The sequence below is a fragment of the Aspergillus undulatus genome, assembly GCF_047715775.1.
Source record: "Aspergillus undulatus strain CBS 261.88 unplaced genomic scaffold BDV17scaffold_24, whole genome shotgun sequence".
Taxonomy (NCBI): domain Eukaryota; kingdom Fungi; phylum Ascomycota; class Eurotiomycetes; order Eurotiales; family Aspergillaceae; genus Aspergillus; species Aspergillus undulatus.
Window position 1 is genome coordinate 396,727 of NW_027396628.1, and position 10,452 is coordinate 407,178.

The 10,452-nt window shown below is 51.4% G+C and overlaps 5 protein-coding genes across 5 annotated transcripts; all 5 read right to left on the reverse strand.

The window, feature by feature from the left end:
* Positions 1-1,134, reverse strand: BDV17DRAFT_90859 (SIMPL domain-containing protein). Its single transcript, XM_073765326.1, has one exon. It carries the CDS (start codon positions 977-979, stop codon positions 128-130), a length of 852 nt encoding a protein of 283 aa, XP_073615644.1. The 5' UTR covers positions 980-1,134; the 3' UTR covers positions 1-127.
* Positions 1,135-1,251: 117 nt separating this feature from the next.
* On the reverse strand, positions 1,252-2,225 carry BDV17DRAFT_281864 (sulfotransferase family protein; the record flags this gene model as incomplete). Its single annotated transcript, XM_073760102.1, has 2 exons — positions 1,252-1,280; positions 1,403-2,225. 2 exons carry the CDS (start codon positions 2,223-2,225, stop codon positions 1,252-1,254), a joined length of 852 nt encoding a protein of 283 aa, XP_073615645.1.
* Positions 2,226-2,919: 694 nt separating this feature from the next.
* On the reverse strand, positions 2,920-6,806 carry BDV17DRAFT_291436 (hybrid sensor histidine kinase/response regulator; the record flags this gene model as incomplete). The annotated part of the gene is made up of 7 exons (XM_073762135.1): positions 2,920-3,131; positions 3,187-3,301; positions 3,360-3,642; positions 3,690-4,721; positions 4,803-5,504; positions 5,558-6,685; positions 6,739-6,806. 7 exons carry the CDS (start codon positions 6,804-6,806, stop codon positions 2,920-2,922), a joined length of 3,540 nt encoding a protein of 1,179 aa, XP_073615646.1.
* A 1,107-nt stretch (positions 6,807-7,913) lies between these two features.
* Positions 7,914-8,396, reverse strand: BDV17DRAFT_291437 (uncharacterized protein; the record flags this gene model as incomplete). Its single annotated transcript, XM_073762136.1, has 1 exon — positions 7,914-8,396. One exon carries the CDS (start codon positions 8,394-8,396, stop codon positions 7,914-7,916), a length of 483 nt encoding a protein of 160 aa, XP_073615647.1.
* A 642-nt stretch (positions 8,397-9,038) lies between these two features.
* BDV17DRAFT_90949 (cation transporter) lies at positions 9,039-10,348 on the reverse strand. The gene is made up of 3 exons (XM_073765328.1): positions 9,622-10,348; positions 9,480-9,523; positions 9,039-9,402 (listed from the first exon to the last, which is right to left on the reverse strand). Exons 1-3 carry the CDS (start codon positions 10,297-10,299, stop codon positions 9,180-9,182), a joined length of 945 nt encoding a protein of 314 aa, XP_073615648.1. The 5' UTR covers positions 10,300-10,348; the 3' UTR covers positions 9,039-9,179.
* Between the last annotated feature and the right edge of the window lie 104 nt (positions 10,349-10,452).

Genomic DNA, 10,452 nt, shown 5'->3' on the forward strand with positions numbered 1-10,452 from the left:
CTGAGCCCAAGCTGAAGGATGCACAAAAGGCTAGCTTAGCTGAATAGGTCCAAGCCCTATCTCAACAGTTACTACCTCTAGAATTCTATACGTTGTGGAAGAACAAGAAACCGTATGTCAGACACCATCACGCTGCCACAAACTCCATCATGACCCTGCTCTCACCAGACAGCTCCTCAGGCTGGAGCCGTGCGGCCGGAAACCGGCCAACCCTTGTCGCGTCACTATCACTATCAATATATATCCCGGTAGCCTTCCCATATACCCTCGACACCAATGGCCCGGAACCCTGGGCTTCACATTCCATGATTTTTACAGGCTCAGCTATCTTTTTCCCCTGAGCCTCAGCGAGCTGCTTCGCCGCCTCGAGTGCATTATCGGATGCCATCCTTCTCGCTTCTTGCGTCAGCCTTGTTTTCGTTCCATCTGTAAGGCCCCAGTCAATGCGATCGATGGAGACAAAATCCATGTCCTGCAGCTCTTCCGCAATGCGCCCGAGAACAACCGTATCCACGAACTCAATCGTAGATGTAACCGACGCGGTATGGTGCATCGCTGCGATAGTGCCAGGGCCGGAGTAAACTGGGCAAGTGTGCGACAGGACCGGGCCCCAACAAAAGTCCGTTATTATCGTATTATTATTATTGTAGCGGGGCTGTTGGAGCGCGAGGGCTTCTGACACTTGGGGATCTGGCACCAACCGCGAGGAGTCTGGCTCTTCCCAGGGTGCTCGGTGGGAGACCATCTCGTCTAATTCTATGTCTTCTTCCACCAATGTTTCCTGCGAATCTGCGGGAAATTCGGTGGCCGTGAGATTTGATCGAATCACGATTTCGGTCCTCGTTCGGACGGCGAGGACAGTATCTCGCGCGGCGTTGGCGTCTGGGCCATCGGCCTCGATAGTAACCTGCAACACAGCGCGGTCGGCCTTTGTCGTGGCTCTGCCGTGCCCGGTTGCTGCGATAGAAAGCGGCGCCATTTCTCGTGCTTGTTGGGTTAGATAGATATTGTCTAAATAAGGGGATGGTTTGGGCACTGGGTTGTGATAAAAGCGTACACAGGATTGAGGATAAAGAGACTCTGTATCAATAGGTTGCAACCTCAGCTAAGAAAAGATGACGAAGAATGGAGAGGCAGGATTATGACATCGGTGCGAAAGAGGAAAGCTGGCAAGGTTCCAAGATGGAAGGGGCAGGAGACAACCTTCCTTCCTAAACCGCGTGCTCAGATAGCCTCCTGGCCTAACTCTACCTAGATTCGAGCAGCTGTCGGACCGGCCGCTGTGTCCGTCACAGACCAAGCCCTCTCAACGATGAGACTTTCACTTCCCCCGCAAGATTATACAGCCCAGTCAAAGAGCTCCCAAACCCACCTCTCCTCGCTGCAACAACACCCGCAATACCCACCACAATAATGGCCCCAAAAGCAAACATATTCCTAACGGCCCTTCGATGATACTCCCCCGTGGTAGCCCTAATCCTCTCCGCCCACGCCTTCGGCGGATTCCCACTCGGAAACGGCTCGTTTGGGACCTCCTTGTCCAAGAATTTGCAGAGCGGCTCCCATCCATCTTCAACAGACCACTCAAGTATCCTCTCCTTCGGTAATCCCAACCCGCGAATCATAGCAACATACTGCTCATACACCCACTTCCCATTCGAGGCAAAGCTTCCGCGGAAAAAAGTCGGCATCACTGTGCGACACATCGCGTGCCGGACCCAGAAGAGTTCGGATGCGAACCAGCTCTTGCACCAGTCCCAGTCGATGGGGTTAGCATCGAAGTAGCCCATCGTCGCTTGCATGGACTTATGCCACGCGTCGAGGTCGTAGCGGGTATTTAGGATGACTTTTGCGTCGGGGTACGCTGTTATCAGTTCGGGCGCAAACTCGGCGGCGAGGAGGTCGCAGACGCCGACGCAGTTGCCGAGGATGGTGTCGAAGTCTGAGGCTGTGAGCTTCTGCGTGGGTGTTGAGCCGGGTTTGGGTGGGGTTTTGTATTTCTTCTTTAGTAGGCGGTACATGTTTTCTAGGTCGTAGGGGGGGAGGATGGTGTCGAAGCCGTGGTGGGTGTGTTCGTAGCCGAGGGTGTGGAGAGCTTCGCGCAGGGACTCGGTTCCGGAGCGGGAGATGCCTACAGCGAGGACTTGCATGGGCTTCTCTCGTTTGGGTGTAGGAGTGGGAACGCCATAGATGAGATGGAGGAGCCAGTCTGGCACGAAGTTCATCTTGATCGGTTTTTGTGGTGTTGGAGGAATAAGGGAGAAGAATGGCAAGAACAGGAGACTGATACTTCCACCCCAAGGAAAGTCTTCTATTTATCATCGACAGTATGATGAGTGCCACGCGGTCAGTCCCACCACGAACTACGAGGAGGCCAAAAAAAGCGGGTGTCCAAGCAAGAATGATAGGAGCGCAGGGAATGACCAAAATAAGGTAAGTTTAGTGCGCCTGTCAGGCATGGATTCCGCACTTTATTTTCCCGCCAACTTCGAACAGGAAAACGATGACGCAATGGAACACTATCAGGATCAAAGCCGCCAAGTTGTCAAGATTGCTCTAGTTGGTCAAACATTTAGGCTAGATGCGGCACATGCTAAGACTCAAGTGACGGGGACGATCATGCAGGCCGGCGCATAACCGGTGGAACGAAATCCCAGCGGAAGGGAAAAGGTAGCCCGGGTCGCGACGCAGATCGTAGCCATACAGGAAGCATGGGAGAGCAGAGGACTTTGTGGTCCTTTGCCGGGAACCCTACGATTGGGAGCTCTGTGAGGGATAAGGAGCAGTTGACCGCCAACAGATCTTTGGCGGTGCACGCGGTTTGCACGTTGAATCCTCCGGGGGGTTGGAGGAATAGCCATATGAAAATTCCTAAAAGACACCTGTATATGCGGGATGAGAGCATGTTACAACGGAATGTTAGACGACGATAATGGCTTTCTTCAGGGCAGCAAGCGATACGGGTTTGACAAGGTATTCGTCAATGCCGGCAGCTTGAGCGCGTTGTTGCATGTCCGTTGAGGCGACACCAGTGACTGCCATGATGCGCGATCGCTGGAGGCCTTTCTCTTCCTCAAACTGGCGAATTTTGGTCGTGGACACTATGCCATCCATAACCGGCATTGAAATGTCTATAATGTCAATTGTCAGTAATGTGCGTATTATCATGTGCACAGGAAAACGTACCCATCAAAACGAGATCATATCGGACGGGCGAGTCTTGGTACCTCTGGAGCGCAAGAAGCCCATCAGAAGCAGTATCGAACGTGCAACCTATCTTTGTCGCAAACGTTGCCAAGATCTGTTGTTTGTTATCAGAACTGGACCTTTCAAGGTGCCGAATATGATTTGGAACTCACCTTTAGGTTGATCTGATTATCATCTACGATAAGAATATGTGGAGGTTTGGCGCCTTGTGACTGAGTAGGTTCTGAAGCGGCAGTATCCGATGGCGGTTTTTCAACCACCGCAGTTTCCCTCATCACGGGCACGATGGGCTTAAGCGCAAGCGAGTTCGTACTTCTCAGGCTTGCATTTGGAAGAGGGACCTTGGAAATGGGGTGAGAGAGACTTTCAGGCAGCGGCTTCTGCAAAAGATTATCCACTTTTGTTACCGCGTCACGGAACTTTCGACACCCAAATCTGCTACTAATTAGTAATGGTCGGATTGAGGGGACCGTGAAGCTTACGGTTGAGAAACACGGATGAGATGCAGGCCATCGTCGGGGAGCGAGCCAGGCGCCTTGCCGTTAAGTATTACAAAGATCTTCTTGAACCCGGTGTAAAGACCATCCGCCTGCGACCGTTGTCGGCAATTCAGAATTTCCTGAAACATTGTTTCCTCAATAACAGCGACATCGCCTTCAGACTCGTCAAAAGTCTCAGACGAGGAGATTTTCCATTCGGTACGTTCTGTCAGTATGCTGGTAAGGCAGCTTCGGATAGCCAATTTCCGCTTTGCCTCGGCGGGTAATATACCCGTGGGGGTTTCCTTGAGCCCCGGATAGTCGTTAAATCCGATCAAACAGACTCGAACAGGGGGCCGTTTGGCAGTGATATGGTGAGGTAGGGAAAGTGCTGAAGGCACAGTGGATGGAGGGTTGAGTATCTGGATTGGAATGAAGACATCCACTTGAGTGCCAACACCAATCTCACTTTGGACATTTAAGTGGCCATCGAGGGATGTCACTAGCTGACGCACCGTGCTGAGGCCAAGCCCCAGACCCTCTGACAATGCGTTTTCCTGAGTGAAGGGCGAGAAGACATCGTGACGAAGGAAGTCAGGAGCAATTCCAGCACCGGTATCGGTGACCGATAGAAGAGCGAGGGCCGTTGAATTGTTGTTCCGGTTGACCTTGCTTAGGGAAACCTCGACAAATCCTGCCTTTGTCCATTTCAAAGAATTCCCGAGTAGATTCATGATGATTCTGCGCCATGCACCAGGGACGGAATGGATTGTCCAAGTGGGTCTGTCTTCTACGCGCACAATGACAGATAGCTCGTCAGAATTGGGATACTCATCTTCCGGAGGTGGAGACATAGCTTGGTTGAGGTGCACAGCAGCTTTGGGAGGTGTTTGGCCTGTATACTGTACTTGCACCACCTCCTCGACCAACTCGCCCAAATCAAAGGCAGACTCGAGAGACGCCATAGCACCCTCTGACGGGCCCGTGGCCGAATCCTCAAGCGCGGAGAGGTTGTTGATTCCGGAGAAGTCAAGTCTGATTAGAATAAACACTAGTGCTTCGAGCAAGGGACGCTATGTCATGATATAGGAAAGAGGAGGATCACGTGGAACTTACAGATGATTCAGGGTATCGAGCAAAGTCATACCACATGCCTCGATCATATCGACCATGTACTGCTGTTCCGGTGGAAGCGACGATGTGGCCAGTAACTCGGCGCTGGCCAGTATACCATGTAGTGGTGATCGCATCTCGTGGCTGACGGATGACATGAACGCGGACTTTGCTTTCTGAGTAGTCGACCAGTCGAGGCGGGCAACCTCAGAAATGATTGAATCTCCGAAAGCCTTGAAATAATGCAGATCATCGTCGCCTAGACTGCGAAAGACGTCGCTCGACCATACTAGAGTTCCTGCTAGCCACCTAGATTTGTTCCAGTCCCCGATGGGTGAGAAGAGAACGGAATTTGCACCTGGGAAGGTTAATGCCAGCTGTCGACAGAGTTCTTTAAGCGGATCCAAGAACTTTGAAGACCCCTCATGAGCCATCACATCGCTGAGGTCAAATATATGACCCTGTGGTAAAGACGTCATTAGCTCATCCAGCAGTCTTTCCGTAATCTTGATATGACGACTGATGCCGGAACCGTCGACAGCCTCCTTCGTTGCAAAGCCCAACACATCGCAGGGCTTACCACACGTCATCGATAGCGATCCCACCCCCGGAACATCCATTGGGCTCGGGTACGGATCGGTCGTAAACCCGGGATGCAACGTTGACGGAAAGGGTTCCCACGTGCCGGTGTCGTTTTGTAAAACACTGTCGATGGGGTGTCAGAGATGCGCTGGGGCAAAGAGTTTCGGCTTACTTACACGCCTGCGTTGCAACGCGAAGCGTCAATAAAAAGAACGCCATCCAAATCCATTGAATCGCGGAGCAAGACACTTGCTCGCTTGAAAATTTTCGCGATTTTGTTCGCAATTTCTGCGGCCGATGACTGGGCGTCATTGCTAGGCCCGGTGGCGGTCGATGTTACATTTTGCGGCAGGCTATTCCTTCGATCCTCGTTCAAGGACGAGGCCGAGATGGTTCCTTCGCAGTTGCGAAATGGAAATGAGCTCTCTGTCGGCTCCGAGCCGGCAACCTTGGAGAAAAGGGATGACAGCTCGCCGGTCACGTCGGACGGAGAGCATGGCCCCAGGTCGACTTCATCGCAATCATCCTCTGAGGGTGTCGCATGACCTTCCTGATCATCCCCAGCATCTCTAGCGACGTCTCTCTGCGTGGGTGTATCCTGAAAAGACTCGGCCGGGTCGAAATCGTCTTGTTCTTTGACAAACGTGGTGAGAGTTTTGACCAGCGTTTCCGTGCGGCGATGGCAGTGAGACAGCCGCACAGTTTCGAGATGCTGTGCGATAGCGTCTGCGATGTCTTGCATGGACTCAATCTCGGTATCTCCAAAGTCCGACCGTAGTTTGTCGTCGACAATGCAGTACGATCCCAAAACGTGACCTCCAGGGTTTGTTATAGGGACAGCGGCATAGAATCGCATGTACGGCCATTCAACAACGTACGGTCGGCTCTTGAAAGCTTCCTCCTCTGCCAGATCGTGGACAATGTAGCGCCTGTCGTTAGCAACCACGTTGCCCCTTCCAACGGTCGCCGCCTGGATTCGATTCGTGAAGAAACCGATCGTGTGCGGAACAACGCCCCACCCCAAGCCGAGAGATTTCACTCCGAGATATAGGCCATCGTTCAGCTGGTGTTTGCTGGCGTCGTGAAGAGAAATAGACTTTGTAGCTTCGGCGATGATATGCTCATTGGCCTCGTCGATGATTGACACAAAGGCACGGTTACAGCCGAGCTGCAGAACCCCCAGGCGAGCCAGTCCAGTCAAGGCGGCGTCCGACGCAAGGCGTTTATTGTGATCCGGTCGGTCATCGCCCTGTAGAGGTTGAGTGTCATTGTTGCTGGACAGACGATCGATCAGGCAATAATATCTAGGACACCAAAATCAGCGGCCAAACAGGGAAGAAAAACTAACCCCACGCACCTGGCGACCTCTCTCAGTCTTTCTCGCTCTGCATCGCAGGCGGACTGTCGATAGCAACCGACAGACATGCCGTCAGGATGCTGGAGGCATTGTCGACGGTCGGTGGTGTGAGGGACGCACAGGAGGGGACTCAGAGGGGATGAAGCGAAAGGGAAGCGGCGAGGGTATTTTTTTCTGCGATGGGCCCTCGCACTTTCATGGTTGGAGGCGTCCAGAATAAGGCAGGCTGCAGGTGCCCTCAAATCAAATGAGAGAGATAATGACAGCCTGACAGTAGCTGAGGTCCAGAAACTTGTTGACTCTCAGAGTCTCTGAGGAAAGTGCGGCAGGTCAGGTGGGGCCGACCGTTTAAGCTGACACCTCATGTCTTCGCTTCTTCTCTTCTACTTCTCTTCTACTCCGGCACTGCCAATCACACTCCCTGGAAACACGGCAACGAGATTGAGGAAACTCAATCTCCAGGGGTTCCACCAGTACTATCGGCTGATGAAATCCTCGATGTTGACAGTCGCCGCTAACCAGTCTGCAGTTGTCAAGACCTTGTCCTGACTCGCGGCTCCCCCTTCAACGTCCCACTCAGCCTTCCGCCAACCGGATTTGATGCCAAAGTGTTCCCCTGCGCCTTTTTCTGCGTCAAACGGCCGTGCGGAAAAATTTTCCAGGGCTCCTCTATTCGCCACCTCGATACAACAGTCGGGTAATCCCCTCCGATAAACTACGGACTATATCTGGCACCAGTAAGTGCAGTCGGCGTCTCAGCTGGGAGCAGGTCAAACGTTCGACAGCGAGGAACTGCTTAACATTTTGACAGTCGAGCCTTTCGTGATTTGCTGGCTTCGAAAGCGAAGGTGGCGACTCTTGGCGTCCAAAGGTAGTCCGAGTAGATACTCCGGCCGAATATATATCAGAGCTGCTGATCACTCCCAATCACCCCGCGTGCGTTTTCTCCGCCCAGATTACCTGTCATTTGCGTTGGGAAGGAGGGGTTTTGGGACACCTATATGTGGGTGCTTTATTACTGACATGATTACTATTCCTTGCACTTGAAGGGATATTCTTTCGTGCTCTGTTTTGCTGGTGGTTAAAATACCACCACTGGCTTGCTTCTAAGGCCGCCGGTCGCCTACCGGACGTACAAGTCAAGAATTACCCGTTTACAATGCATCCTTCAGAGCTCAAATCGCAAAAGCAGTCGTCGTTCCCCGGTTCCCAACAACCTCTCTTTCGGTCGGAAAACCATACATTTCCGAAGCCCCCCATCCGCCGTCTTCCAGCTGCATACCCTTCAGACGTTCCACATCGAAACGATTCTCAATACCCAAGGCATTAAAAGCTAGCAAGCGCATCCCCAAGCGAAAAGCATCACCAGCCACATTGACGCGCTCGACAAGGCATTTCCTGAGTGGAGCTTCAAGTTTCTCCCTCACGGTCGCATCATTCGCGTAATGTAGGAGTCGAGACGCGTAGTAGAGAAACCACTCAGGGCTCTGGTAGTACCGCGTACCGTGGATGTATGCTCTGTTGAGAAGGATGTTGTGAATCCTGTCGAACGTTTGGGGGAGCTCGTAACCTCGCCCGTATTTGTGGAATGCGACGAGGATGTTGAGTGCGATTACTGCATCGAAGCGCGGTCTGGTTTTGTCGGTGTATATCTGCATAGCCTAAAAAAAAAAAAAAAAACAACACTTGAACACCAACAACTGAAGGAGGGAGTGGCTACCTGTATGGGTCCGTCCTCATTAACATACTCCAGCACCTCATCAAGAATCCAATGCGCAAGTTGTTTACCTGGTGTCAAAGCTGACACCACAGACGCTCCTGGCTCATACAAGTAGTATAAACCACGGACGCATAGTAGAATGTAGGTCTGACACCCGAACACTTTGACGCTTAGAATAATCACATCCCGCCATGCATGCATGATGCAGCATGCATCAGGTCTAAGGATAACCCTACCGTAAGAGGTGAACCTTGCATTACCCTCATAATCCAAGCTTCCCCATACCGACTTGTCAAACATCCCAGCAGACCCATGACAAATAAGCCACGATCCTTCCCACGTAAATTCTACATACATATCTGTCAGGAGGCCAGATGCCACAATTTCCCCAAAGGGCATCCGAAGCGGAGACTATCGAGACCACGCGAATGAAACATACCTAGATATCAACAGCCCAAGGTCTTTATTCCCGCCGATAACTACTTCCCACCAGACTGCGACGTGTGCCTCTTAACTTCCGCAGCTGAGGTAGCTATTGAGAACCGCGTATGTTGCCAGTTGGCCACAGTGGCACAGCTAATACCATAATTGAATAATGAGATCCAGATAGATCTCAAGGTAGTATTTTGCTCGAGCTATTGTGAGCTAATGTAATTTGGATAAATGCTACTTAAGATATAACCCTCACCTCAGTCGAACGAAAACGGCGAAGGAAAGTAATTCACACCGTCCGTTCAACTATCTCCCCATCCGAGCCCAAACCGTCAGAATTATATGGGGTAACTCCGTCCGCCATCACGATATCACCTTCAACCAGCCCCAGCAGCCCTCGATGTCGGCCGCGGATCATCAACGCGCAGATGACAAGTTTACTGAACGCGCCGAAGTGTCCGCAGAGCGAAGTCTGCGCTGCTGGGTAACTGAGGCTGAGCCCGATGTTTCCACTGCAGTTCAGATTAGTGGTGAATATGGTCTGGTGCTTGCATGTTGGAGGGAGGAGGGTGGAGAGTAATAGACGTACTAAGCTGAGACAGCCTCGAAGAGAACTGGGAAGATGTCAAAGGACTACATTATGAAGAGCGTTAATTTACTCATTTGGTTGAGAGCTCATATACCTCCGAGGGAGAAAAGAAAACAACCGAACGGAAAAGGCCGATACATACAGTCTTAGCGGGATCCATGACGTGATCTGACTCCGCGATGCATAGAACAAATACAGCAAGGAGGATAAGCCAAAGGTCTGAGGCAAGCTGATCTTGGATATAAGTCAGGACGGGGAATCTGGACTTGCCGTTTGCCCTATTGTCGTCGCCGTTCGCCCCGCGCGTGTAAGGCGCGATTCCGCGGATTGTGGTTGCGGACGGGTATATGGAGGTGTACATCATGATAAGCACACTGAACTGCACTGCTGGGTGAAGCCTGAACAGGTTAAAGCTGCTTGTTCCAGTTGTTCGGATCGATGCGGCCTGGAAGATGGTGGCTGCTAGTCGGGATCCAGCAGGGAGTTTGCTGAGTTCATGATAGTTGGTACCAAGAACAAGGATGAGAACTATGTCGAATGTGTTCAGGGCGCAAAGAGTGCCGAAGAGGAGCCAAGTTGGCTTGCTGGGGAGGAGAAATATGCTGGCACCAGGAAGTTTCAGGAGGTGATCTAGCGGTTCGCGAAGGGAGGATTGTTTGAGAGAGGCTTTCGACATAACCCATATAATAAGCCGCAGGATACAGGGATAGAAAGTGTTTCCCGCGTAGGCAAGTAAGCTCATCAGAATCATGAGGTATGGTGAGTCCTGGAAGGAAATCATGGAGTCGGGAGTGAGCGCAAAGCCCAAGTTGTTGACCATAGTTTGAGCAGAGAAGATTGCCCTGGAACCTGGATCAATAATGTCCAACACAAGCAGTTAGAAAAAAAAAAAAAAAAAAAAAAAAAAAAAAAAAAAAAAAAAAAAAAAAAAAAAAAAAAAAAAAAAAAAAAAAAAAAAAAAAAAAAAAAAAAA